Source organism: Alternaria ethzedia, assembly GCF_023757985.1.
Source record: "Alternaria ethzedia strain BMP 0044 chromosome Unknown scaffold_50, whole genome shotgun sequence".
Classification (NCBI taxonomy): Eukaryota; Fungi; Ascomycota; class Dothideomycetes; order Pleosporales; family Pleosporaceae; genus Alternaria; species Alternaria ethzedia.
This window is the reverse complement of record NW_026056243.1, coordinates 23189-51093: the sequence shown is the minus strand read 5'-3', so window position 1 is coordinate 51093 and position 27905 is coordinate 23189. Positions and strand designations below refer to the sequence as shown.

The 27905-nt window shown below is 53.5% G+C and overlaps 6 protein-coding genes across 6 annotated transcripts; 4 read left to right on the top strand and 2 right to left on the bottom strand.

The window, feature by feature from the left end:
• Positions 1–65: 65 nt before the first annotated feature.
• On the top strand, positions 66–10261 carry J4E87_010510 (uncharacterized protein; the record flags this gene model as incomplete). Its single annotated transcript, XM_049382083.1, has 6 exons — positions 66–159; positions 225–509; positions 564–2411; positions 2459–2703; positions 3429–5632; positions 6469–10261. 6 exons carry the CDS (start codon positions 66–68, stop codon positions 10259–10261), a joined length of 8469 nt encoding a protein of 2822 aa, XP_049228161.1.
• An 801-nt stretch (positions 10262–11062) lies between these two features.
• Positions 11063–11583, bottom strand: RPL33B (60S ribosomal protein L33B; the record flags this gene model as incomplete). Its single annotated transcript, XM_049382082.1, has 4 exons — positions 11063–11182; positions 11249–11322; positions 11390–11459; positions 11515–11583. 4 exons carry the CDS (start codon positions 11581–11583, stop codon positions 11063–11065), a joined length of 333 nt encoding a protein of 110 aa, XP_049228160.1.
• Positions 11584–13212: 1629 nt separating this feature from the next.
• Positions 13213–15240, top strand: J4E87_010508 (uncharacterized protein; the record flags this gene model as incomplete). Its single annotated transcript, XM_049382081.1, has 8 exons — positions 13213–13259; positions 13453–13525; positions 13577–13597; positions 13649–13993; positions 14049–14331; positions 14379–15035; positions 15085–15153; positions 15206–15240. 8 exons carry the CDS (start codon positions 13213–13215, stop codon positions 15238–15240), a joined length of 1530 nt encoding a protein of 509 aa, XP_049228159.1.
• Positions 15241–15386: 146 nt separating this feature from the next.
• On the top strand, positions 15387–17394 carry SER33 (D-3-phosphoglycerate dehydrogenase 2; the record flags this gene model as incomplete). Its single annotated transcript, XM_049382080.1, has 3 exons — positions 15387–15392; positions 15803–17303; positions 17366–17394. The coding sequence occupies 3 exons, from the start codon at positions 15387–15389 to the stop codon at positions 17392–17394; spliced, it is 1536 nt and encodes a 511-aa protein (XP_049228158.1).
• A 1074-nt stretch (positions 17395–18468) lies between these two features.
• J4E87_010506 (uncharacterized protein) lies at positions 18469–20038 on the bottom strand (the record flags this gene model as incomplete). Its single annotated transcript, XM_049382079.1, has 3 exons — positions 18469–19455; positions 19651–19767; positions 20033–20038. The coding sequence occupies 3 exons, from the start codon at positions 20036–20038 to the stop codon at positions 18469–18471; spliced, it is 1110 nt and encodes a 369-aa protein (XP_049228157.1).
• A 1826-nt stretch (positions 20039–21864) lies between these two features.
• Positions 21865–26891, top strand: J4E87_010505 (uncharacterized protein; the record flags this gene model as incomplete). Its single annotated transcript, XM_049382078.1, has 5 exons — positions 21865–21999; positions 22065–22197; positions 22250–22439; positions 22499–26628; positions 26689–26891. The coding sequence occupies 5 exons, from the start codon at positions 21865–21867 to the stop codon at positions 26889–26891; spliced, it is 4791 nt and encodes a 1596-aa protein (XP_049228156.1).
• Positions 26892–27905: the final 1014 nt, after the last annotated feature.

Below are 27905 nucleotides of genomic sequence, written 5' to 3'. Positions count from 1 at the left end.
AACCCGCACTGCACGCTCTCTACGCACCAACGATCGCTGCGACGACGCTCTAGCATACCTCTGTCATGGCCTGGCAGTCGCCCTCGGCCATGAACGGCGGCGGTGCCAACGGAGGGGGTGACGGCAATGCGCCCGCCGGCACAGAGTACACATTGCAGGGTATGCGCTTCCCCTGGACATGCCGTAGAGCTGGCGGGGAGACTGGCAGGCTGACCCCCTCACAGGTGTGATGCGATTTCTACAGCTGGAATGGCACAACCACGAGCGTGCACGGAATGCCTGGGACATCGAGCGCGCCGAGATGAAGGCCAAGATTGCAAAACAGGAGGGCGAGGTGCGGAGTGCGAAGAAGCTCAACGACCAGCTGAACAAGCACATTCGCATGCTGGAACAGGCCCTCACCAACGAGAGGAAGAAGAAGAGCGAGGCAGCAGGAGGTGACGCCGAGGCCACAACAGACGACAAGAATGACCCCAAGGGCAAGAAGAGTGGCAGGAACTCGACGAAGCGTGCGTATACTTTACTGCCAGATCACACTTCGGACGCTTACTAACCTGGCGAAGCTCAAAATAAGAAACACAACTCCTTCCTCGACGTTGACTCGGAGTTCCTCGACCGTGCAGAGGCCGACCGCGAGAATCTACGAGAGAAGTCGAAGCTCTACCTCACGAAATGCGTCGAAGAGATCACGTACCTCCTTACACCACCCCCGCAAGCCCCGCAACAACAGCAGAACATGCAGCCGCTCGCAAACGGCAACGGCTACATGAACCATGGCGAGGCCTCGATGGAAGATATCTACCTCCAGCAACATCGCCAGAGGCTGCAGTCGCAACTTCCAACCATGCCAGGCACATCGATGCCTACCCACCAGCCTCCCAACGTACCAGTCCCGTCCGAACTACAGAGCTTGGCCAACCAGCATCAGATCCACCACGCACCGCAGATGGCACGAGAGCCTTCACAGCAACAACCGCTTCCGTCCAACGCTGCCATGGCTCAAGAGCTTCTCGCTGGACATCAACGCCAGGTCCAGAACCAGCAGCACTTCTCCTCGGTGCCCGAAGAGCAGGTTGAAAAGGTCACTCATGCTTTCGACAACGAAGGCCGTCAAATACCGATACGTGGAGATGACGCCTCGGATGCAAGCCAGGCTGCCAACCAAGACAAGGATACAGATGATTGGATCTTCGACCCTGCATCGGAGACAGCTCAGGATGGCCCACCAAGGCGGCCAGACACCGAGGAGTTTCCATCAGCGGATAGCATCCCAGCAAAATCACCACCACGACCAGTCAAGAGGGCCAGCAAAGACCATGTTAGGCGATTGAGCAACGACCAGAAAGCACAGCAAGCCGTAGCTCAGTCAGCAGCAAAGAACGACCCGCAAAGTTTCAAAGTTCGATTCGCACTCCGTGGTCACCTTGATGTCGTGCGGTCAGTTATTTTCACCGGGGGTGGCAGTCCCAGTGAACCCGAGATCTGTACCGCAGGAGACGATGGCATGATCAAGAGATGGATGATTCCCGCAAGTTACGCAAACCAGCACAGCATGAACAATGATCTCGACATCCAGCCGTTCTGGTCACATCGAGGACATGAAGGCACTGTGACATCATTGGCAGCCTGCCCCGCTTCTGCTCATTTCGCTACGGGCGGAAGAGTCTCTGGCGATGGCTGGATATTCTCTGGTGGTCAAGACGCTACGATCCGTGTATGGGAACGAGGCCGGGTTGATCCCAAGGCCACCCTGGAAGGACACACAGATGCTGTCTGGACTGTATGCGTTCTTCCGACCAACTGTGCTAATCTCTTCGGCGCGGACAGTAGCAAGTACGGAGGACCGGACCGCGTCATACTTGCTTCTGGGTCTGCTGACGGCACTATCAAGATCTGGGCTGTAAGTGCACCGCCTCAGCTGGTCTCACCGCAGACGGGATCTCGACGTGGTGTTGGTGGTAGCCGAAGACATTCCGTCACATCTGGCTCGCATCACCCATCGTCGCCGCAGCCCAGCATTGCTACTACGACACCATTCCATCACACGTTGATACATACTATCGAGCGCGACACGCATCCTTCACCTACTTGTATCAGCCCGCTGTCACCCACTGGAGAGAACTTTGTTGTCTCGTTCTCCGACGCATCTATATTGGTTTACGACACGAGGACCGGTGAGGAATTGATTGGTATGGCTAGCAATGAGTCATATGACGGCACTCCAGCGACTGGTATTACATCAGTCGTGACAAGTTCCCAATACCTTGAAGGCTCGTCACAAGAGGCGGGTCGCGGTGGTCCTGACGAGGAAGGTATACACGGCCCGACGGGATCTGCCAATGGCGGTCTCGAAGGGGTTGTAATCAGTGGGCACGAAGACCATCTCATCCGGTTCTTCGATGCCAACTCAGGTACGTTTTGCAATATCAAGAAATACATCCTCGCTAATCAAGAACAGGACAATGTACATACAGTATGCTTGCACACCCTGCAGCTATTTCTTCGTTGTCGCTCAGCAAAGACGGCCGGGAAGCCGTCTCCGCTGGCCACGACGCTTCCATTCGTTTTTGGTCCCTTGACAAGCGCATCTGCACACAGGAGATCACCGCGCATCGTATCATGCGTGGCGAAGGTGTGTGCAGCGTAGTTTGGAGTCAGGACGGTCGCCTTGTCGTCTCAGCAGGTGGCGACGGCATAGTGAAGGTATTTGCAAGGTAGTATCCTGCAGAGCCACCAACTACGACTTCTCCTCGCATTTCTGAGCCTCCGTTTCGCATGAACTATTGGCATTTTTAGCTGGACATACCCCTGGATTTTGATCGAAATGGGAAAGGGAAAGCATGATTGATGGGTATTCTGATGGTGGGATGGTAATTTTTCGTTACTTCTCAACGCGCCTTTGGTAGACAGGCATTCGCTGGCGCCGTGTGTTATGTTGACTCCGCTGCCTTGTATTATACAATTGGGATGATCGAGCTCAGCGGGAGACACGCAAGAGCCAGCAAGTCAGTAATCCGACTTTCTCTAAAATCTGGCGGCGTGATCATGTGCGCTCTGCCTGAACGCATGACCTGAGTCCAATGCCTACCTAGTAGACACTGTAATGTAGCCGTGACGTATTGATGTCCTGGCCGCGGGGGATCTGTGCACAGAGGGCCCCCGTATTCTGGGCAGGCGCGAACATGGATGCCTAAGCTGAGCTCTGAGCTGAAGCACGCTTCTTTCGACCCCCACCATTTGCGATCGCTTGGAATGCTGCGTCTTCTCTTTCGCGCGCGTTGATTGTTTACCCTGGTGTCATTAGACACGCGTGGACATGTCTGGTATAATCGGTGCTGTATGTTCCTGCCATTTCTAAGCGCGTCAACAGGCTCCGAGAAACTTCCCAGGTTTATGGTACCAAGCTAATGCACCTACTACCACCATAGCTCGTCGCTCTGCCCCAAAGCATCCAGTCTGCAAAAGAACTTTACGACTTGCGCCTCAAGTACAAAGATGCCTCGGTTCTCATTACCGCGATATACTCCGAGTCCATGGTCATTGCAGCGTCATTGTCCCAAGTCCAAAGCCTCCTACAACATGACGCGCTACGGGAGAAGCCCCAGCTGCTCGAGACCTTCGATCGTGCGCTTACGGGGTGTCGAGTTGTATACGGGTGCCTAGAAGAGGAGGTACGGGACTTGAGAGTGAAGGCGGAGAACGACAACCTGAAGTTCAAAGACAAAGCGAAGTTTGTGTTCAAGGAAGAGACCTTCAAAGAGCTGCTCACCCAGATCCGTGGCCAGCAGTCAGCGCTCAGTTTGCTGATACAAGGATTGCAGATGGAGTCAATTGCGGATATCAAGAAGCTGGTTGAGGATAATAGTGTGACACTCGATCAGGTTGTAAAGCGGTCGAGGACTCTACGGCAGTCGCACCCGAGACTGAAGGTACCGGAGTCGTTGTTCGATCGGAAAGGTCTCAGTGACAACGAGGCCGATGTAGAGTCCATTGCGAAAGCTACGGAGTTTACTTTCGATGATGAGGTCGTCAACTCGAAAGCGTATCGTAGGGCTATGGCAATAGCTATGTCTACTTCACGCCATGAGATCGATGCGTCTGAGGAAACAGGTACTGTTGTACCAGAAGACAGTTCGATTGCTCTCGAGACGACGCCTCCCAGTGTACTGAAGTCGGAAACAGAAAGAGAACTATCCCCTCAGGCCACAACGACAAATGAACACGCAGATTTGTTCGATACCCTTGAGCGCGACATACTCTCCTTTATGCCGCAAACCTCGTCCACGACACTTTGCTTGACTCCCAACCACACAGGGCCTAAGAGCCCCTCTTCGCTACCGAATGATCCTTATGGCTCATTGACTCCGGCGCCACTGCGATCGTTTAGTGGAGACAGCGGAACGGGAGTTCCAGAAGCTGCGCCTCCGTTGCCTCCTCGCCGCCCAAGTGAGCAGCATGTCGCAACGCCCCAAATGCGCTCAGTATCTTCTGATGATAGCATGTTTTCCTCCATCGCACCATCGATTTTATCAAAAGCGTCCACGGGATCGTCTTACACCGTGTACGAAACTCCACCGTTAAGTCCTAATTCGACCGGCATACCTTCGCGAAAGCCCCTGCCCTTCATGCATAAGCCATCTTACAACGCTCAAGGTAACGCCGCGCGTGGTATGGACGAAGTTGCAGCAGCTGGGGCATCGTTGCCCCTGTACAATGTCGAAATGCACAGTATCTGGATGTCGCTGGCCGAAGCCGAGAGGAAGTTTATTGACCGCATAATGAGACTGAAGCGAATGTTCTACGATAACATCGTAAAGCAATGGCCAGTCCTTGAGAAGCATATGGATGCCATCCTTATCGGCGAGCAACTTGCGACACTTCATCAGCAGTATCTGCTCCAGGCGATGGACCGTGATCTCGCTGGCAGTACTAACGCCCTCTGCAATCCATACATGATTGATATTTGGGTAGATAAGAGTCAACAATTGTATCGAGAATACTGTCGCAAGATGCCGCATGCGGCTTCCTCACTACGAACGACACAGAACTTGGACCCGAAATTCACACCTTTTGTCAACACACTTGGTCTGAGTATCGCTTATTTTGGCAAGAGCTGGCAAGATTATTTGGAGCTTCCTCAGGTACAGATGCAGAGTTATATCGACAGTCTGCAGAGGCTTGTCAGCATCGCGGACTCCCTCAATGACCCGACAGCAAACCAGGAGGCTATGCGTTTACGACGTGCTCTACAGGCCGTCACTTGGCTGAAAACATCCATCTCAACCTTACTAGATGAAGCTCAGGCTCGTGAAGATGTACAGAATCTCCAGAGGCGTATCCGCACAGATGCACTAACGTTTGCGCAACTACGCCTGCATGAGCCGGCCCGTCGCGTTATTCACCAAGGCGGTATGGCAATGAAGTTCAAGAGCCAGGGACCTTGGGTTCCAGTACACGCCATGTTGCTCGACAACTACTTCATATGGGGTAAAGCTAAGAAGAGCAAAGGGGATGAGGTTCTCATAACGGACCCACCTATCGCGGTCGCCGACATGGATCTGTCCCTTCCCACAGACGCATACCAGTTTCAGAAGGCTACCATGCTCGACCAGATAGCAAGGGGCTCAGTCGTGTAAGTCTGGTGTCTACCCATGACGTTGCTGAGCTGACTGATCACTAGATACATCATCACAATCAACAACAAAGCCCAGCCAGGCAAACCCAGTCTGCTAGGCCTGTACGGCTTCCCGGAAAGGAGAGACTGGTTTGACCATTTCACTGCAGCTGGGACTAAGTTCCAGAGGTGAATTACGTCGTTGTTCTGGGCTCTCAGATACTTGGTCATGGCTCAGGGCCGTTCGCGGCCATTGAGGGGATAGACCTCATGATCGATCCGCTGTCGGTAAGGGTCACTGTCGCCGGTGCACGTACAGAGTGGTATAGGATAACAAGTCCGACCTACGCCTGCCTGTTGATCAGCAGGCTCACTCGAGGGTTGAGTTGTCGTGCCGACCCCGCTCACTTAGGCAATATCCCGCGGACTCTCGACGTGAGTCACTGTCGCTGGTGCATGCACAGAGTGGTATAGTCGAACAAACCTGACACAGGCTTTATCTGGTGACCAGAAGACTCCCCCGAGGGCGTAGCCGTTCGTACTGACCCCGCACACAGGGGCAATACTGAACGGACTCTCGACGAGCTACAGCACTCAGTTCTGGCGCTTCACTACACCGTACACGACAACCACTGTGCCTTATAAGCCGTGCTCCAACCGTCCCCCGCCACACACACCTGGCGCCCTTTCTGGCTAGATACACCAATTGCGAACATGTCAGATATGCAAGAAGACGAGCCTATTGACGCGCGCCATCCTCCTATCCCGGACGGGCTCTCTCCAGATAGCGTCGTCGGAATCGTCACAGTTCACCACCCCAAAGCTTTCCATGCAAATCACAACACAGCCTATAGGAAGTCGCGTTTGAGGTCTCCACGAGCCGGCGGCGAGTGGTCCTTAGACGGCTGCCATGTCTTTCTTCATCTCGTCCAAGGTCAACCCTGCTACACCATAGGCCTGTCCAACCTCGAGAGCCCGAAGCCTCCGGCTTGCGATGTGTACCTCCCTGACGATGGGGCCGACCTGCTTCTGTTCGGAATCGTACCGGTTTGGAAGAACGGCAGCTGGCGATTGCAGTCCGCTTCTGAGACTATCACGGAGGTGAACGGTGCGCCCATCCAATTCAGCGATCCGCATGCACAAAACCAGTTTCCGCAAGCGATCTATCTGCGGCAGAACTTAGTCAACCACATCTTCGTCAACGGCTTGCGAGTCGACATCTTCATGTTAAAAGCAATACGAGAACTCTACGCGATGGAAACAGCATTCTTGCCGTCAGAGCTGCATCCCCACCTACAGGACGTCACTCGTCGTCCCGAAGCTTGGGCGCGAAATCGCTATCTGCCGCTCTCTGAACAAGTCTCCGCGAACACCTGCCGAGTTCTCGAGCGCTTCACAAGCAAGATCGAGACAGCGAAATTCTTCCGCCGTGCGGGAAACCGCCGCGAACTTCGGGATGCTGAGTTTCTCAAGTTCGGCAAGGCTAAAGCCGATGTATCTGTCGTTCGTTACTTGCAGTCACTCGACATCAACCACATCCCCGCTGTTATTACCGAGACGCATGAGGGCTTCAAGACATACGCGGCTTTCGAAGAGGATTTCAAGAAGCAACATCCGCGCGTGGGCTTCACAATCGCCTCGAAGCTCCTGCGACGACTGTTCTCAGCCCTCGCCTTCCTGCATTTCCACAAGATCGTTCACGGAAACGTTACCAAAGAGGGTGTCTTGCTTCGCCTAGGGGACTACAAGCCTGAAGCTGTGCTCTTAGTCGACTATACGAGGGCAACGTCGTTCCCTGCTGGCATGCCTGAACCTCTGGAGAAGATGATCGAGGACGGTCGCACCGCGATGGAGATTGTCGAGAGCTGCTGCGATATCTGGCAACTGCGGAAGGCACCACCGAAAGATGCCTTCGGCGAAGCCTTCATGGCGAAGAAGACCGAGGTTGCTCGCCAAGAATCCGCTCTCATGGAGCGCGTCGTCGCCGACTTCTTCGGACCGAAAGGCGAGTCGCGAGAGTCTGAAAAGGGCAAGAAGATGCTCGACTTGGCGCAAGAGAAGCAAGACGCCTGGCATTCTGCTCGAAATGCTCAGACCCACAATGCAGCCCGCCGTGAGGTGGGGCTATGCCGCTCTGATATGATCAAAGAGATGGAGCATGACTGGTCGCTCCTGCATCCATTTCCAAAGATCGGCGAAGAGCAGCATATGATATTGACTCTGGGGCATCCATACCTAGACGGCCTGGCTACGAAACTCTACCACAATCAATGGGACCTGCCGCCGCGGGATGTGTGCACCAAGATCCAACAACTTGCCGGCGAGGTGGAAGAACCCTGGCAGACCTTCGCAGTCAAGCGAACAGTGCCATTGACCCAGGTCGAGGGTGGCTTCGAAGAGCGTTGCTTCCTGCACTGGCTAGCGAGCTGTTGCGAAGCCTACCCAGAGTGGCGTCACGCGATTGTTGAGGAATACGAGCGCCTCGTCGCACCCCAGCACGGAGTGATTGTCTTTGCAGATATCAAGAAGCTTCGAGGTGCTCTTGCGGGTCTAGGTACCATGCCGGAGGTCCTACACGCCACATTCACGCGTTTGACCAGTGAGATCAAGACCCAGCCTACTACACACATCGAAGAGGTGCACAAGATCTGGTATCACCGGCCTTCACGAATGTTCAATCTGACCCAACTACATCGCCTGGCAACTCCTGGCCGCCTTGTCGCCTGCATCAATGAGGGCGACACAGATTGTCATGACTGGGTAGAGGTACGCGGAGAGCCCAAGCTAGAGGGTCATTACACCACCCTGTCCTTGTTGTCGGACTTTGCAAAGCAACTAGGACTGATAGCCGAGGCCTATAATCACACGCAAGACTTCCCCCCATATGATTTAGCAGACTTCAGCCGGGTTATACAGCGCGTCGTCCTTGCTCACACTGGCCTTCTTCCCTGGGCATCTGTCACTCGCAAGGGCGCCCAATTCAACTTCCATGCACCCGAGATTGCCCACGACTACGAGAGTGCCGGGGCGTTTCTATCTACTTACTTTGGTGGTATGAAGATGTTGCCTACGATGCCACAAGGTAGTGAATTCTATGAGCGCTCTGGTCACTGGTCAAACTTCAAAACTGGAAAGGAAATCGATGAGGCAATGGAAGTGGACAAGCGACCCATTCTGCCTGCGAAGGGTCAGTCGAAAAAGTCGACATCGCAGTCGATGAAGTCGCTTCAGGTTTTGTCGCCGCATGTTGATCGTGCTCGCCTCTCTCAGACGCTGGAGACTCGCAAGCGTGCTCGTGCTAGGGCTCGACCTCTAGGTAAACGCGATGCAGACAACGAAGTGTCAGACACAAACATGCAGGCCGCGAAGCGTTCACATCTTCTTCCCAGTAGCCAAGACTCCCATCAGCCCAATGCACCATCAGCGGAGGAGCCCCGGCCTACAATCTCGTTGACGGACTGTGATCTGGACAAAACCATTGCCAATTTGGAACGCCAATTTTCATCTAATGAACCGCTCCCTCAAATCTCACACGTGCCAGACACGTCGTTCTTCACACGAAACAACGGAGTAAACACCAACGTCCTTTCCAGCCCGCCTGCTATCTCAGCAATTGAACAAGGAACATTCACTGTCGTATCCAACGACGAAGCCGACCTGGACGACGACTACAAGCAAGCAGAGGAGTGGCTGAAGCACATGGAGGAAGACGATGCGCCTCGAGATTCCGGTATCTTCGGTCTCAATTTCCACCACACCTTCCGTGAGCAGGATGATGGACCGGATAACGGAGGAGACGAGTCAGATGATGAAGATGGTGGTGGAGCGACGCTGATTGCTAGTAACAAGGTGAAACAGATCGACTCGCCGGCACCCAAGCTCAAAGATAAGAGCGCGTTTGCAGCCGGCTTGAACGCGATGGCGTCAATGCGAGGTATGAGTAATGCACAGGCAGTGTCGCAGTCCTTTCCCGTGTTCCAATCGGCGCCCAAACAGAGCAGTCCTCCTTTCGCTCGACCAGCTTTCCTGGCTACCCTCCGTGCCGAGTCTGGGGGTCATCGTCGGAACGATATTTCCATTTCGGATCTCGCCAACGTGAGTTTCAGGGTTGATCCTGCTCAGTCGGTTCCTCCGCCACCGGCAATGGGTGTGATGGGTTCTGAGCAATCGCCGCCACCGTCAGCCCAGCCACAGCGTGTTGATGATTCGTTTGCATCTAACGTTTCTGGTCCGAATTGGAGGATGACGGGAGAGTGCAAGGACAGTGAGGAAGAAGATGGAGATCTGAAAGACATTCAACCAGGAGAGCGGCTTAGTCAGGGTGATTCACCAGGCACGCAACCGGGAGAGCCTTCTAGTCAGGATGAGCCGCCAGCGACGGGACCAGGAGTTCACGTCATTCAAGACGAGGATCTGCCAGCCACGCAACCAGGACGAGATAACTCCAGTCAGTACAACGCTCTACAAGACGCACGACCGGGAGAGTCGGCCGTTCTGCATGGACTGCCAGACACCCAACCAGGAGGTCAGTCCAGCAGCGTAGCACAGCATCCCGATCAGGGCGATGATCCATGGAGCCAGCCGCCAGTAGGGTGGGATGGTCGGAGTCCCTACTCGTCGTTCTACCCACCACCATGGAAACGATAGAGTGACAACTGGACAGCAGAGGGAGGACATGGGTACACAAGTTCACGGCAAGAGGATAGCGATTACATGTAGGATATAGAGGTCATAGTTAGCATCATGTGTTCGAGCGGTCACTCGCTACATGTCAATTGGCCTTATGAAGTTACGAAGGAATGGTGGTAGATACCCAGGGTGTAGTGCAATACGATAAACTCCAAGCTTTTTTCTTATGCTATCGTGACGTGTCGCGTGCTCATGACATGCCAGAATAGGTGGTGTTCGAGAGCTCGATCCTGTAGACCCTGACTAGTCAGATATCGATAGGCCTTGTGCGGTTTTGTAGTATTTGTCGTCGTCTGGAGTCATGCGACCAAGGGTGTCGTTGACGAATGGTATAGCGATCGCGCGATGGGTGGGTAGTGCTTGTAGCAACGTTACGGAAGATAGTCTACACAGTTAGCAGCACATCGTTGTACGTTCCGAGCTGTCGCAACAACCCCATCTCGACATCACGCCAATGCACCCAATGACTTTGAACATGTATCATTGATCTTGTCAGGAATCTTGATTGAAAAGTGCCATTGTTATATGGACTTTCAGGACATCAACATTCACACCGTCGCACCCAGCCCGAACAAGTTGCCGTTGTGTATGGGAAAGACTGTGCATGTGTGTCTCCCCAAAGATAACTGAATTGTTCTCGAATCTGACTTCCGTGCCCGGTATAATATTGCGCCTGAGGTGATCCATCAACTACCATTGCCTTATTTTTCGACCGCTTTCATTCCCGTTCTCGCCAAAAAATGCGTGTGTCGGAGAAGCTTATATCGAAGAAGGGTACAGCATGACGCGGACGGAGGCACCGAAGGACTTGGGAGGCAGGTTGTTCTTGAACTTGGCGCGGACGACGCCGGAGTTGCCGTGGGGGCGGGTGACCTTGCCCTGTTGTTTGGGTTAGCTTTTTTGTCTTTTTTGGTGGATTACGGGCGGTGGGATGGGAATTCGTACCCAGATGACACGGATCTTGGAGCCTTGGATCGCCCGTTGTGCGCGGTAGACGTAGGCTACCCTCTTGCCAGCGTCTGTCGTCGGTACGTTAGCTATCAAAATTCGAGCGTCGGGGGGACACGCGGGAGCGCGGAGACGTACACCACTGAGCTGCCTTGACATCGTCGACGCCCTCAAGCTTGAGCAGAGAGGTTCCGGGGTTGGTGTTCCTCTGCGGTCATGGTCAGAAGGGGGAGCGTCAATACGCGAATTCGGTGCGCACAAACCTTGCCGCGCTGGTAGCTGATGTGCTTGCCCTTGACGTAAAGGCGGTGGGACTTGTTGTCGGCAGACATGGCGAATTTTTTGGGCGGCCTCGGGGGGGTGAAGGGGACGTCTGGGTCGGGGTTGATGCTGTCGTTAGTACAGAGAAGTCGTCGTTGCCAAAGAGAAAGACGAATTGCTTCATGTCCAGTGGGGCGTTCTCGCTTACTAGCGCCACACCAGCCACTGCTTGTGTGGCGTAACGCTGCCGTTGCCTCGCCGCAGGCAGTCGCGAAGAACACCAACACTACAATCTTGGAATATGGGGTTTGGGATGAATGAGTCTACCGAGTATCAATTGGGTGTCATGGATGCACATTGAGGTTTTGATAGCAAAGACGCTGCGTTGCACGCAGGTCGGAATATGGATGTGTCTGCACTTCCTCACTGGCATCATCACCATTCTTTGACAGTAGAAGCAGTCAGACGACTGGCAATACCTTTGGACGAAATGCGCTCGAATTCACGTCTTCAACATGGCCACAGTATGTAGGGTCGTGGTGAAGGCACAACTCCTCCCGACGTTCCGCGGCAACGCTTATGCTCGTCCCAGCCCCCTCTTGCTCGTTCGGGCTTTCTCTTGCAGCGGATGTGTAAGCATGGCGGTTCACTATCAGTCTAGCAATCCGTCTGGGCATGTTCCATCGTCTGACTGACCAGCCTTCGCGTGTCGCACGTCGCCCTGAGGACCATGCGTCATCGGTCCGGCCAGGCCAGGTGTGGTTCACTCATCATGTCACGGCCTGGGAGAACCCAAATAGCCAACGGCAAAATTCTCACGTCGCCATCACGTCTCCCGCGCTCACACGTCACGTACAGTCCATTGTTGGGAAGCCAGCACGCCAACATGGCTGCAAGTCTTCCATTGCGACGCGCCCCACCAGGCTGCTAGCTTACCAGTGCTGGCCGCTCGGTATACTCAAAGAGGGGCCGGAGGATTTGACAGACCCAAGTACCAGCCCGCGACACTGAGACGGCCAATGCTTGTGTACACTCTAATAGAATTTACACATCGTCCGGACTCGGGCAACCTCGCAGCGGGGTAGCCGTCCACGAGCTGGGCGTGCCTCGCGCGCTGTGACGGTTGTGAGACGCGACCGCAGTCTTGGGACACACTTATAGAATGAGAAACAAAGTTTAAGAGCCTCAAAGTCTATCCCTTCCCAGCCGAGCGTGGACGAAGCCGTTCCACGCGCAATGCATGGCGATGGTGGGGTTGTCCGCGAATCCCTAGGTACGGCTTTAGCAAGGTCTCCTCCGGCGGGCTTCAAGGGTTTTGACTGGTGCCGGAGAAGCTTTGCAAGACGTGCGGCCGCTTAGTGATGCTTGAGGAATGACCTAGTTGTTTATCGATGCCTTTTTAAAGACGTCAGTCCGCGCCGTGTGTTTCTGTGAAGCATTCCTGTCTGAGACCCTATCACCGGCGTTCGAGCGGCAAATTAAAGCTAACCAACGTCACCACCACGCGAAACCGCTAGAGCAGCTCCGATAACCCCACTACATAGGACTTTTCCTCACACATCCACGTCCTATCCGTAGCTTCCGCCCTTACTTCGAGATCTCTTGCGTTACCCTATTGCCCTCACCCACTGCAGCCCTTAATTGAGCTGTAACCTTGCGCCCGCTCCTCCCCCAAAGCGTTTACATCACACATCAACACAATGGCGGACACAGTTATCCAGCCCAAGCATGAGGAGGTCAATGCCGGGTAGGTCGCCCTCACCGTCGCTGATCGATCTTATACAGCCTTTTACGAGCCGTTTGAATATGTCATCAATTTATCCGGCCGTTGTTTCCTGCTCAAGCGCCTCGCGCTCCTCGGCGGAGGGGTTGGTCGATGCGAGAAACCGATCAAGGCCTTTAGCATTTTGAACACCACAGCTAACCAGATCTCGCGATAGAAACATGGAGCTCAAGGACAACACCATCATCGTTGTTTTGGGCGCCTCCGGTGACCTAGCGAAGAAAAAGACCGTACGTAAAGAAGCAAGCATGCGAGCAAACATCAGACTAACATCATACCAGTTCCCAGCCCTCTTCGGCCTCGTAGGTTGCACGATACAGATCGACATGCGCATTCTCTGACCACCAGCACAGCACCGAAACAATTTCCTCCCAAAGAACATCCACATCGTCGGATATGCACGCACAAAGATGGACCGCGAGGAGTACCTCAAGCGCGTCAAGTCGTACATCAAGACCCCCACAAAAGAACTGGAGAAGCAGTTGGACGAATTCTGCGAGTTCTGCTCGTACGTCTCTGGCCAGTACGACCAGGACGAATCCTTCGTCGGACTTGAGAAGCACATGCAGGAGATCGAAAAGGGCCGCAAGGAGAACAACAGGATATTCTACATGGCTCTCCCTCCTAGCGTCTTCATCACAGTCTCTCAGCACCTGAAGCGCAACTGCTACCCCAAGAACGGCATTTCTCGCGTCATCGTAAGTCGCTCTTGTGCAACCCTCCGGACACACGCAGCTAACCGCTGTCGCACAGGTCGAGAAGCCATTCGGCAAGGACCTCCCAAGTTCAAGAGAGCTGCAGAAGGCATTGGCTCCTGACTGGACTGAAGATGAGCTTTACCGAATTGACCACTACCTGGGTAAGGAGATGGTCAAGAACATCCTCATTCTCCGATTCGGTAACGAGTTCTTCGGCGCAACCTGGAACAGGAACCACATCGACAACGTTCAGATCACCTTCAAGGAGCCTTTCGGAACCGAAGGCCGTGGAGGTTACTTTGACGAGTTTGGCATCATCCGTGATGTTATGCAGAACCGTAAGCGAAGACTGATGGTTGAAATGAGGATTGACTGACGATTGCAGATTTGCTCCAAGTTCTTACCCTCCTCGCTATGGAGCGCCCCATCTCCTTCTCCGCCGAAGACATCCGCGACGAAAAGGTCCGCGTCCTCCGTGGTATGGCCTCGATCGAGCCCAAGAACGTTATAATCGGACAGTACGGAAAGTCACTGGACGGTCAAAAGCCAGGCTACAAGGAGGACGACACAGTCCCCAAGGACTCGCGCTGCCCCACTTTCGCGTCCATGGTCGCCTACATCAAGAACGAGCGATGGGACGGCGTGCCCTTCATCCTGAAGGCAGGAAAGGCCCTGAACGAGCAGAAGACGGAGGTCCGCATCCAGTTCAAGGATGTCACCTCTGGCATCTTCAAGGATATCCCGCGAAACGAGCTCGTGATCCGTGTGCAGCCCAACGAGAGTGTTTACATTAAGATGAACTCCAAGCTGCCCGGTCTCAGCATGCAGACTGTCGTCACAGAACTCGACCTTACCTACAGACGGCGATTCTCCGACCTGAAGATCCCCGAGGCATACGAGTCGCTCATTCTCGATGCGCTGAAGGGCGACCATTCCAACTTCGTTCGTGACGACGAGCTCGACGCTAGCTGGAGAATCTTCACACCTCTTCTCCACTACCTTGACGACAACAAGGAGATCATTCCTATGGAGTACCCATATGGTTCGTAGTAGGCCGAGAACACATGCGAATACCGGCTAACTATTATCAGGCTCCCGCGGCCCTGCCGTATTGGATGACTTCACTTCTTCTTACGGATACAAGTTCAGCGACGCAGCAGGTAGGACCTCACCTCTGCAGGACATTGAACCCAAAGACTAACTCGATTCTAGGATACCAGTGGCCCATGAACGAGCAGAAGTTGTAGATGGTGACTACACTTAGAAAGCGCCTCGGGTGAGTTCTGCTCGGGGTGACGAAGAATACATTTTTGGGAGGGTTGAGCAGCTTAGGTGCACTCAAGCCAATAGATAATGAATACAACGGCATTTGCATGTCGTACAACTCTTGATTATGCATGTGTGATGGTGAATCGGCCGCTGCTGATTACTTTGTTACGGCCAGCACGTTAGACTTCCGAAAGCGGAGGCTGGTAAGCTAGGTATGCTTGGTGGGGTCCAGGGCCAGAGCGGGATGGCATCATCGGCGTTATGAGAAATTTTTGAGAGGCGTCGCGTCAGACGACATCGATTGAGTCAATTGTAGGTGTCACTGTAGGCAAAATTAGACGCAACCAGTCATCAAGTACTCGCAAAAAGTGGGGAGCATCTCCTGTGCGTGTGTTGTTGCTGTCTATTGCAGCCGCCAGTCATACTTTGCCGCAGCATCCTAAAACCTGCCTTGCGATTACCCTGTGATTCGTTGAGCATTTTGCAGTTTGGTAGCTGCAGTCAAGAGTCACTGCGTATTAATAGTCTAGATTCCTCCAGCATCGTCCGGATCAGACAGCCAGATTGAGTTGTCGCATCCCTCCTCCGAGCCACCTCCGCAACAACCTCCGCGCACCCACCATGACTCCCGCACAGGACATTGCCGGCAGCGGCATCAGCCAACTCGCACGCCAAGTGTCCAACAGCCTCAACCTCAGCACCAGCCCAAACCTCTCCTTCCACAGCCCGCCCTCCACATTCCGCCAACCGCCCACTGGCAGCTTCAGCAATCAGGCCAACAACAGCGCGCACGCGCAACAACTCGCCAAGCAACTGAAACCGTTCGATACCAAGGACATCAAGGTCCTGCTGCTCGAGAATGTCAACGAGGCCGGTGTCGATATCCTGCGCGGCCAGGGCTACCAGGTCGAGGCAATCAAGGCCAGTCTGGCAGAAGACCAGCTGATTGAGAAGATCCGCGATGTGCACGTCATTGGCATTCGCTCAAAGACGAAGCTCACCAAGAAGGTGCTGGAGGAGGCAAAGAACCTGATCGTCATCGGCTGCTTCTGCATCGGAACGAACCAGGTCGACCTCCAGACCGCCGCCAGCCAGGGTATCGCCGTCTTCAACTCGCCCTTCAGCAATTCCCGCTCCGTCGCCGAACTCGTCATCTCGGAGATCATCGCCCTCGCCCGCCAGCTCGCCGACCGCTCCATGGAACTACACAATGGCACCTGGAACAAGGTCAGCAAGGGCTGCTGGGAGATCCGCGGCAAGACGCTGGGCATAGTCGGATACGGACACATTGGTAGCCAGCTGAGTGTGCTGGCCGAATCCATGGGCATGAGCGTAATCTACTACGACGTCCTGACCACCATGGGTCTGGGAACCGCGCGACAAGTCGCGTCTCTGGACGACCTCCTCGCCCAAGCCGACTTCGTCTCCCTCCACGTCCCCGCGACCTCTGAAACCAAGAACCTGATCGGCGCCGAGCAATTCGCAAAGATGAAGGACGGCAGCTACCTCATCAACAACGCGCGCGGCACCGTCGTCGACATCCCCGCCATGATCGAAGCCAGCCGCTCTGGCAAACTCGCCGGCGCCGCCATCGACGTCTTCCCCAACGAACCCGCCGGCAACGGCGACTACTTCAGCTCCGACCTGAACACGTGGACCAAGGACCTCGTCGGCCTAAAGAACATCATCCTAACCCCTCACATCGGCGGCAGCACAGAAGAAGCGCAATCCGCCATCGGCGTCGAAGTCAGCACAGCACTTGTCCGCTACGTCAACGAGGGCACCACGCTCGGCGCCGTCAACCTGCCTGAAGTCAATCTGCGTAGCTTGACGCTCGATCAGCCCGATTGCATGCGTGTTATTTACATCCATAAAAACGTGCCTGGTGTGCTGAGACAGGTCAACGGTATCTTGCTTCACCACAATATCGAGAAGCAGATGTCGGATTCGAGAGGCGAGGTTGCGTATCTCATGGCGGATATCAGTGAGGTTAAGGAGGGGGAGATTAGGGATTTGTTCACGAGTTTGGAGGAGCTTTCTTGTACGTCTACACTTCTACACCACCTCACCCCTTTGCTTGAGAAGATGGCTAACATAACGCAGCGTGTATCCGTACCAGGGTCCTGTACTAGGCGGACAGCCCCTTTCACGGTCGCGGAGAAGAGCGGATGGAGCCGGCGGAGCAGATGGAGGAGACTGACCTTGTTGAACAACACAAGAATGATACGAGGGATGATATGTTGGGTTCGCTGCCGCATATTAGGGACCTTAAAAGTATGGGTAGAAGGCTTTCGCACGGCGTATGATTTGGGGTTGTGCATACATTGGCTAGAAAAGTAGAGTTCAACACTAGGTTATTATTACTGCCGGAATGAATGAGATACGAGATGCAATGATGAAAGGAGCGCCTTGTGGAATTGTCTGCTATGAATGTCCTGTGAGCCCCGTGAGCTACAGCGCACACGCAGTGCATCGCCCGCACCATGAAGCCACGCCCAAAGCTAGTTCACATTAACCCTCATTATCCTTTACTCCGTGCCTCCATATCATGGTCTTATGCATAACGCTTTTATGCCCTATTCTTTCTCTTTCTACTTCTCCGCATTCACTTCCTTCTCGCCTGTGGTGTGGTTACCCAGGCGATTTCGGCACGTTCTTTGCGATCCTGGACAGCCGTGCTTGACTCCTTAGTCTCTTCCTGTGAGCTCGATGCAGTCCTCTCTGCCTAACCATCTTCGACAAGTACGTTGATGACATGGGGACTTTGTCAGTACCGCCACTTTTTGGGGCGGCCCATTGGTATGTGCGGTTGAATTGGTGTTATTATTGGTTTGATGTACAAAGTCTGCAGGAAGTTGGCGTCGGTGAAGTCGATTTAGAGAATGTCGTCGATGAACTCTTCTACCGTAGGTAGAATAGTTGTGATTTGCTTGTTTTGATCTATAGGGTGTTGCCATGAGAAGAATCGCTCTTGGTTAGACAAAGCTTTCGTAGATAGGCCGTGCTGACGTCGTAGCTGCGAATTCATTTCAATCTGAAGCCGACATTGGTAAGCAGCGTGATTCCAATCGAGTCAGTGTAGGAACTGAAAGGTTCAGCTTGCTAGCTTGAAGCGTATGAGTTGTCGTTGACGGAGTTTTGAGACTACCATACGTTCCAGGTAAAGGTCGTTGCTATGATGCCTGGACTTGATTTTCAACTCGTCTTTAGCCCAGGGTGATGGTCACCGGCTCCGAGTCACGTATCCAGGCTAAATACTCTTCATGGCCATCCTGCAAGCTACTCCATAAGAAGCCCGGCATGTCCTTAGCCCTCAAAGTCTGGATACCATTGGTGCTAGAATCCAAAACGTCGAACCCTTCTCCTATCTTGATCATGTAGTCATGGATCGAGAGTTCAGTCATGGCAAACCCTATGCGTTCGTAATAAGTTCCGTGGTCGCGGAGTACCATCATCGACAAAGATCTGAGATCTTTGTCGTGTATGATCGCGCATATTGTTTGGGTGCAGTCATAGTCGTCAGGGGGTTCTGTGTCCCATAACACGTGCATGTAAAGTTTGATGTCTGCCTCATCTTCCGTAGCGCTGCCGATGGGCAATACTAGAAATGCTCGTGGCCACTCAGTAAAATCTGTATCCCACCGATCGACTCCACCTGCCCGTATCATGCTGACCACAGGAAATCGGTGGAGTTTGACGGTGATCCGTAGATACCGTGGATTCTCCCTGAAGTGCCTGTCTCCGATCCCATTCTGAACATGATCAGAAATGCTACTAGCATCCTTCTCGGATAATTCAAATTGGTGAAGATCAGCTGCGAATTCGATGGATCCATTCCAGCCCAGTGGTGACCAACTGGGATATTCTGGTCGTCTGATGGCGGTTGAAGCGTGCCTCCAACTGATACAAATGATACGCTGCTCATCCTGCGCTAAACGGTACGGTATGCCCCATATGGTATCATTGGGTTGATCCTTGGCGCGATGGTAGTTCAGAACGCCCAGTATTGCATTGAGAGCATCATAGTCGTAGCTGAGTTCGCGAGCTGAGTAACGTTCGATCAATCGCATAACCTTGTTGTGCCCGCTAGCTCCATCGCTTCTGGCCCCTAGAGCTCGAGGATTCAATGTGCCTTCGAGCATAAACACATCAGACTCAGATGCGCAACGCTGGAAGCCTTCGTGCTCTTGTAGCTGGTTACAAATGAACAAGACTGCACTCTCAGTGAAGTACAGCCGCCTTCGTGAAAGGTAGCCTTCTTGGAATGTCCATCCCCGTGTGGACCATCGAGAGCGATTTACAATGCGATGGACCGTGGGTGGAACATAGGATACGCACATATCGCCAACTGCAGCGTCTCGATACCTCACTCTTCGTTCCTTACTTACACCCGGTAGGCCGTATGAGGAGTCATCGCCTGCTGCTGCAATCAGAGTGAGCTCTGCCGAGGTGTATATCGAATCCATTTGTTGGATTTGACGATGCTTGTCTTCTGCATCATCTTGCTGTATACACTGACCTCTTGATTAGCAAAGTTGATGTATCATATGGGTACTTACAAAAGCGCTGCACATCCAATAACATATTAGCTCAGTTGCCGTCCAGGATCAGAGGGACACAACTTACTCAACCCAGAGATACTTATATCCGAGAAGTAGTGTAGCTTTCATGCTATCCTCAATAGTACGAGGCAGCTCGCGAGGCAGATGGCTAGCACTCGTGTCTGTGTTGCAGAACACCCCGCCCCATACGTACGACAAAGCCAGATACTGACATCCTACTGGCGCCGCGATGACCGATCTTTCCGCGCAGTCAATGACTTTAAGATTGTAAGGTTCTTGTTCAATACTGAGCCTGCATCGAATGTGCGACTTGCAACACTCGTCAAGCCAACCCCTGATCGCATTAAAGTCGATGCGTCCATCCTCTGTCTCCACACTCTTCCAATCATCAGCGATGGAAGGCTCCGGATACCATACCTTGACCATTCCGGTTATACGATAATCCCCCTCCTTGGTGCCGTCAGGGTAATGAAAGACGGCCCTGCCTGAATGGCCTAGCCACCGTGCCCAACGCAACATGGGCCTTGTCGTACCGGACTTCAACTCTTTATGTTTCTGCAGCGCTGTTCCAAGTACCTGGCATACTTCACAAGCTGACGTCAATAAGGTCTCCGCGCTTTCTTCAATTCTAAAGATATCCGCGCCTTCTTCTTGGTACGGTACTCTGGGCCATACGGACAAGCATCGATCGCACGCTTGACTCTTTGTCGGGTGAAATTGCCCCGTGTGTTCGACCGCTTTTGTCATGATGCTCGCAATGGGTGGAACGAATGGTGAGGCGACAAAGAAGCTCGCATTTGCTGGTGTTGTACCTATGAAAACGTAGCCTGAAGGAATACAGCATGTCCCCACGCTCGAAGGGTCGCAACTAGTCTGCAGTGAGTAATTCAAGGTGCTGGTACGACTGAAAGAAATTGTCTGTGGTTGTTGGCAGCCGTGACTGCCAGCTCAGGTGGCGTGGGCGATAAGCGCTATCGCACGTGATCGTTCATGTGACGTGTTTGCCCAGGTGTCTTCGTGTACAATATGATGTATCTGGGCAAGGACGTTACGAACACTTCAAGAGCGCGTAAGTTGTGATCAACGGGATATCATTGGACGTATTTGGCAATGTTCATCTTGTCACTTGGTGGAAATTTACCAGCGTGATGGTTACACAAGGACACTTTGACTGGTAGCGAGTCGTGAGCTCGTGGAGAACTACGACAGCCAGGTGTGGAGATATCCAAGGAGTCACTCACGCTATGGTGGGTATGACCGAGCCATGGCCATGCAGCCCCTTTGCAGTTAGTCGATTCGATGATTACTGAAGCCCCGAATTCCTGGTCTTTGAAGTACAATGAAGTCGTGACGCCCACGTATCATGCTGAGGCGGCATGTTTCAGTTGGCCGGGTTCAGCAAGAACGGATGCGCGAAGAAAGAGATCCGAGAGGCGAAACGTCCAGGGAGTTTACCTGCATAAACTCTGGGGAAGGACTGTCGCTTTAGATGACAGGTGGGGAATGGGACAGTGCGAGTAAGAATGCTGGCCCGCATGTGGGTGTGGTACGCAGCACGTTGGAAGGCCGGACAGCGTCACAGGCTGCTCCAGGTGCGCCGAGTGAGGCTGCAGATCGGATGCAAGCTGGTGAGGCTACTTGGGATGCAGAAGTGAGGAGGTGCATATGGTGAGACGCCTGTCTGCGCGGTTCCAGGTGGCAGAGCGGTGGTGGTTGGCTCGGCCCCCTGGAGGTGGTCTGTGCGGGTTGGCGGGATGTTGGCGGTGAGAGGCGATTAGCGTGACCAGAGAAAGTCGACAACACGGCGGGCAGCAGTTCGCATAACTTCGCCCACACGATTGCCCTTCTCTCCTCCAGGGATGCATCGAGCCCTGTGACTGCAGCGACATCCCACGCTGACGACGTCCACGACCGCCCACACGCAGCCAGCGACCGCACCGACTTAGCGAGCTGAGCATATCCCACCACCAGGGAGCCGCCTCTGGACCCTGAACCCGCACCGCCATTTGGAGGGGGACAACCCATACACAACCACCCACCATGGCTCACATCTACGACCTCGGCACCCGGGCATGGCAGCCCGATACCACCGAGGGCTGGGTCGCCTCCGAGGTGACGGACAAGCAGATCGCGGGAGACAAAGTGAAGCTGGTGTTCACGCTGGAGAATGGCGAGGTACGCACACCCACGGGCATGATATTGATGCAGGACACGGCAACTGACGATGCTTCGCTGCGCAGACCAAATCCGTCGAGACGACGATTCTGGCCATCCAGACCGGCAATGACCCCAATCTCCCTCCGCTGATGAACCCGGCCATGCTCGAGGCCAGCGATGACCTTACGAACCTGTCACATCTGAATGAGCCGGCTGGTACAGTCGCCCGACCCCACACACAAGACATGGCATACTGACGGTCGTGCAGTGCTCCAGGCCATCAAGCTGCGTTACCTGCAGAAGGAGATCTACACATACTCGGGTATCGTCCTGATCGCGACAAATCCCTTTGCGCGAGTCGACTCCCTATACGTACCCGGCATGGTACAGGTCTACGCTGGCAAGCAGAGATCCTATGGCGCTCCGCATTTGTTTGCCATTGCTGAAGAAGCCTTCGCGTGAGTTCCCCGCGCCCATCTCCCAACCACCCGTCATGGCAGTGACTAATCTTTACCAGCGACATGTTGCGAGACCAGAAGAACCAGACCATTGTCGTCTCTGGAGAGTCCGGAGCCGGAAAGACGGTCAGCGCCAAATACATCATGCGATACTTTGCCACACGAGAGTCCCCGGACAACCCAGGCAAGCGGAGAGGCAAGTCCGACTCGATGAGCGAGACCGAAGAACAGATTCTGGCTACCAACCCCATTATGGAAGCCTTCGGTAACGCCAAAACCACTCGTAACGACAACTCCTCGCGTTTCGGTAAATACATCGAGATCATGTTCAACAAGCAGACGGATATTATTGGTGCGAAGATCAGGACATATCTGCTGGAACGGTCGAGACTGGTGTTTCAGCCGCTTAAGGAGCGGAATTACCACGTCTTCTACCAGCTGGTAGCCGGTGCGTCGGATGAGGAGCGCGAAGAGCTCTCCCTGAAGTCGGTCGAGGAGTTCAGCTACCTCAACCAAGGCAGTGCGCCTGTGATTGAGGGTATGGACGACGTGGCTGAGTTCAAGGCCACAAGACAATCCTTGACCAAGATCGGTGTGCCGCCAGAAACCCAAGCCGGCATCTGGCGTCTGCTCGCGGCGCTGTTGCACATGGGAGACATCAAGATCACAGCAACTCGAACAGACTCAAATCTTGACCCAGCCGAGCCTTCTCTCGTCAAGGCTTGTTCGCTGCTAGGAATTGACGCCAACACTTTCGCCAAGTGGATTGTAAAGAAGCAACTCATTACCAGAGGAGAGAAGATTGTCTCCAACTTGACGCAGCAGCAGGCTATCGTGGTCCGAGACTCCGTTGCCAAGTTCATCTATTCGAGCTTGTTCGACTGGCTGGTCGAGCGCACAAACGAGAGTCTGGCCACCGAAGAGGTTATTGCGCAAGCCCACACCTTCATTGGTGTCCTCGATATCTACGGTTTCGAGCACTTCGCAAAGAACTCTTTCGAGCAGTTCTGTATCAACTACGCTAATGAAAAATTGCAACAAGAGTTCAACGCGCACGTCTTCAAGCTGGAGCAGGAGGAGTACATGCGCGAACAAATCGACTGGACTTTCATCGACTTTGCCGACAACCAGCCTTGTATCGATCTTATTGAAGGCAAGCTAGGTATCTTGTCTCTACTAGACGAAGAGTCGCGCTTGCCCATGGGTTCGGATGAGCAATTCGTTACTAAGCTACACCACAACTACTCCGGAGACAAGCACAAATTCTACAAGAAGCCCCGGTTCGGCAAGTCGTCCTTCACCGTCTGCCATTACGCCATCGATGTCACGTACGAATCTGATGGCTTCATCGAGAAGAACAGAGATACTGTGCCGGACGAGCACATGGAGGTCCTCAAGGCTGCAAGCAATAAGTTCTTGACCCAAGTCTTGGACGTTGCTGCGTCGATCCGAGAGAAGGAGAATGCTACCAGCGCTTCGTCCAAGCCAGGTACTGCCATGTCGGCTGGCCGAAGGATGGCGACCAACCGCAAGCCAACACTCGGTGGTATTTTCAAATCGTCTCTCATCGAACTCATGCAGACCATCAACTCAACCGACGTCCACTATATCCGATGTATCAAGCCCAACGAGGCCAAGGCTGCTTGGCAATTCGATGGACCCATGGTTCTCAGCCAATTGCGCGCTTGTGGTGTTCTCGAGACTGTCAGGATCAGTTGCGCCGGTTACCCCACACGGTGGACTTATGAGGAATTCGCTCTGCGTTACTACATGTTGGTCAGATCCGCTGACTGGACGCCCGAAATCCGAAACATGGCCACGGCAATCTTGAAGAAGGCACTAGGTGCCGGCAAGAACGATGGCACCGACAAGTACCAGATGGGTTTGACAAAGATCTTCTTCCGCGCTGGTATGCTTGCGTTCCTCGAGAACTTGCGTACAGCCAGACTCAACGATGCCGCCGTCATGATCCAGAAGAACCTCCGAGCCAAATACTACCGCCGTATCTACCTCGAGATGCGCGAGGCTGTCATCCACGTGCAATCATTGGCTAGGGGCTACATGACCAGGGAACGAGCCGAGGAGGCCAGGCAGGTCAAGGCTGCAACCACCATTCAGAGAGTCTGGCGTGGTAGCAAGGACCGCAAGCGCTTCCTTGTTGTCCGAAACTCGCTTATCAAGTTTGAGGCTGCCGCAAAGGGATTCTTGCTCCGTAAGAACATCCTGGACAAGAGGCTTGGAGATGCTGCTCGCATGATCCAACGCAACTGGCGCAAACAAAGGTATATCCGCGCCTATAAGAAGGAGATCAACGACATCATCACTGTCCAGAAGCTCTGGAGGGGAAGGAAAGCTCGCAGGGAATACAAGGTCCTTCGCGCCGAATCTCGCGATCTCAAGAACATCTCTTACAAGCTAGAGAACAAGGTCGTGGAGCTTACCCAGAACTTGGGTACGATGAGGGAGCAGAACAAGTCACTCAAGTCTCAAGTAGAGAACTACGAGAGCCAGATCAAATCGTACAAGGAGCGCAGCCGTACACTCGAGAACCGCCAGAAGGAGCTACAAGCCGAAGCCAACCAGGCTGGTATCACCGCTGCCAAGCTCAGCCAGATGGAAGACGAGTACAAGAAGCTGCAGACAAGCTACGAAGAGAGCACCGCAAAGATGCGCCATCTTCAAGAAGAGGAGAAGGAACTCCGTGCGTCGCTTAAGAGGACCACAGACGACCTGGAGCAGTCCAAGAGGAGGAGCAATGTCACTGAGACCGAAAAGATGTCGCTCCGCCAGCAACTCGCCGAGCTGCAAGAGCAGGTTGAACTGATGAAGCGATCTGGCCCAATGCCTGGTGAGCTGACAAACGGTCACTCCACGGCCATAGCCCCCAGCAGCTTGATCAAGCTTGTCTCGTCGAAGAAGCCAAAAAGGCGCAGTGCTGGACCAGACACCCGCGACATCAACCGATTCAGCGAACAATACAACCCGCGACCTGTCTCCATGGCTCCTGGTTCCACCATTCACAGGCAAAACCTCTCCGGCTCAACGTTTGCTCAGCTCGATAACGTCGAGCTTGAGCTTGAGAACATCCTTGCTGAGGAAGACATGCTGAACGATGAGGTCACTCTTGGCCTGATCAAGAACCTGAAGATCCCATCGCCCACTACAACACCCCCACCTACCGATAAGGAGGTTCTCTTCCCGGCTTACCTCATCAACCTTGTCACCTCCGAAATGTGGAACAACGGTTTCGTCAAGGAATCAGAGCGCTTCCTCGCGAACGTTATGCAGTCGATCCAACAAGAGGTCATGCAGCACGATGCTGAAGACGCGATCAACCCAGGTGCCTTCTGGTTGTCGAACGTTCACGAGATGCTCTCGTTCGTCTTCCTGGCTGAAGACTGGTACGAGCAACAGAAGACCGACAACTACGAGTACGACAGACTGCTGGAGATTGTGAAGCATGATCTTGAGAGTCTCGAGTTCAACATCTACCACACCTGGATGAAGGTGCTCAAGAAGAAGCTGCACAAGATGATCATTCCTGCTATCATCGAATCGCAATCACTGCCCGGCTTCGTTACCAACGAGAGCAACCGTTTCCTTGGAAAGCTCCTCCAGGGCAGCAACACCCCTGCCTACAGCATGGACAACCTACTCACCCTACTCAACAGCGTCTACAAGGCCATGAAGGCTTACTACTTGGAAGACTCCATCATCACACAGTGTGTCACCGAGTTGCTGAGGTTGGTGGGCGTCACTGCCTTCAACGACTTGCTCATGCGCCGCAACTTCCTTTCATGGAAGCGAGGTCTGCAGATCAACTACAACATCACCCGTATCGAAGAGTGGTGCAAGTCGCATGACATGCCAGAGGGCACACTGCAACTTGAGCATCTGATGCAAGCAACCAAGTTGCTCCAGCTGAAGAAGGCTACTTTGAACGACATTGAGATTATTCAGGACATCTGCTGGATGCTGAGTCCGAACCAGATCCAAAAGCTGCTGAACCAGTACCTGGTAGCCGACTACGAGCAGCCCATCAACGGCGAGATCATGAAGGCCGTCGCGTCGCGTGTGACGGAGAAGAGCGACGTTCTTCTCCTCACCGCAGTCGACATGGAGGACAGTGGCCCATACGAAATCGCGGAGCCAAGAGTGATAACAGCACTCGAGACATACACGCCTTCCTGTAAGTATTTCCTTTCAACCATCTACCGCACCATCGGCACACGTCTAATACGATCGACAGGGCTGCAAACCCCCCGCCTCAAGCGCCTCGCAGAGATCGTCTCGCAACAAGCCATTGCGCAGCAAGAGAAGCTCGAGTTCGACGACGACATGCCCAACGGCCAGAGCAACGGCGACGCCATGCAGGCTCTCACCGGCGGCATGGGCATGAACGGCAACGGAATGAACGGCCACGGTACGATTGAAGAGGGAATTGAAGCATGAACTTTAGCATCTTTTGTCAGCACAGCGAGCGAAAATTTGGTATTAGACACATGAAACGACACGCGCGCGCACGAGAAAGACGACAACGGGAGGGAAGTAAGCGCCGCAGATGATGATGATGATGATGATGGGGAACTCTCCAATGTTTGTAAAGTTGTTAGGAAGCAAAGCTGTGTCCTTCTTCTTCTTTCTGTCTTCTGGTCTAGTTGCTGGAACTTCTGGGAGGGATGGAAAGGGGGGAGGGGGGTGTTTGCTTCGGAATTACTAACTTACTTACTCTTCGTTGGGGAGGATTCAGTGGGCGCGTATGACGCATGATGATGTTGGGTATTTAATGCTGGGGTTCTTTTGCGCGAATGATGTATCTTTTTTAACTTTTATTGGATGCGTGTGTTATGTGTGGCTTGTGTGTGCGGTGTTGATGTGTCGAGGTGATTGAGAGGACCGACTTCAACACTTTCAGGCACACGGTGATTGAGCTGCTGACGGATTGCTTTGGTGAACGTGCTGGTGCCACCTCATACAAGGAAAAACCTGAACAGGCCTGAGGACTACATCAAGACAAAAATCTACCAAGTAGGTGATCCAACAGCAACGTAGACTCTAGAGTATTTAGTTTTTTCCTAGGTTGGCGTGGTGCCGAAATGCAGGCACAACGCAGTTGAGTGACACAGTGCATGATTGCAATGCAGATGTTATTTCCTAAACACCCTTGTTTCACAGTATGCAGCAGTAGAGCTGCTGGACGGTTACTTCTACAATTCGCTGCCAAAACCTCCGTATGACAATGTCCTTCGTGTAGCCTCTTACAATGCGAGAAGATTTGCAAGATACGGAGGAACGTGGGTACGTTTGAGGGATACGTAGACAGATTCAGAGACGGCTTGATAGGCAGGATCTGGGTGAAGACCTCCGCGCTGTTGTAGTGCATCTTTGCTGGAAGGTAAGGGGTATTCGAGAATCATCGAGCAGTGCAACGATTGTTCAAACCTCTTCCCCATCGCGAATTCAGGT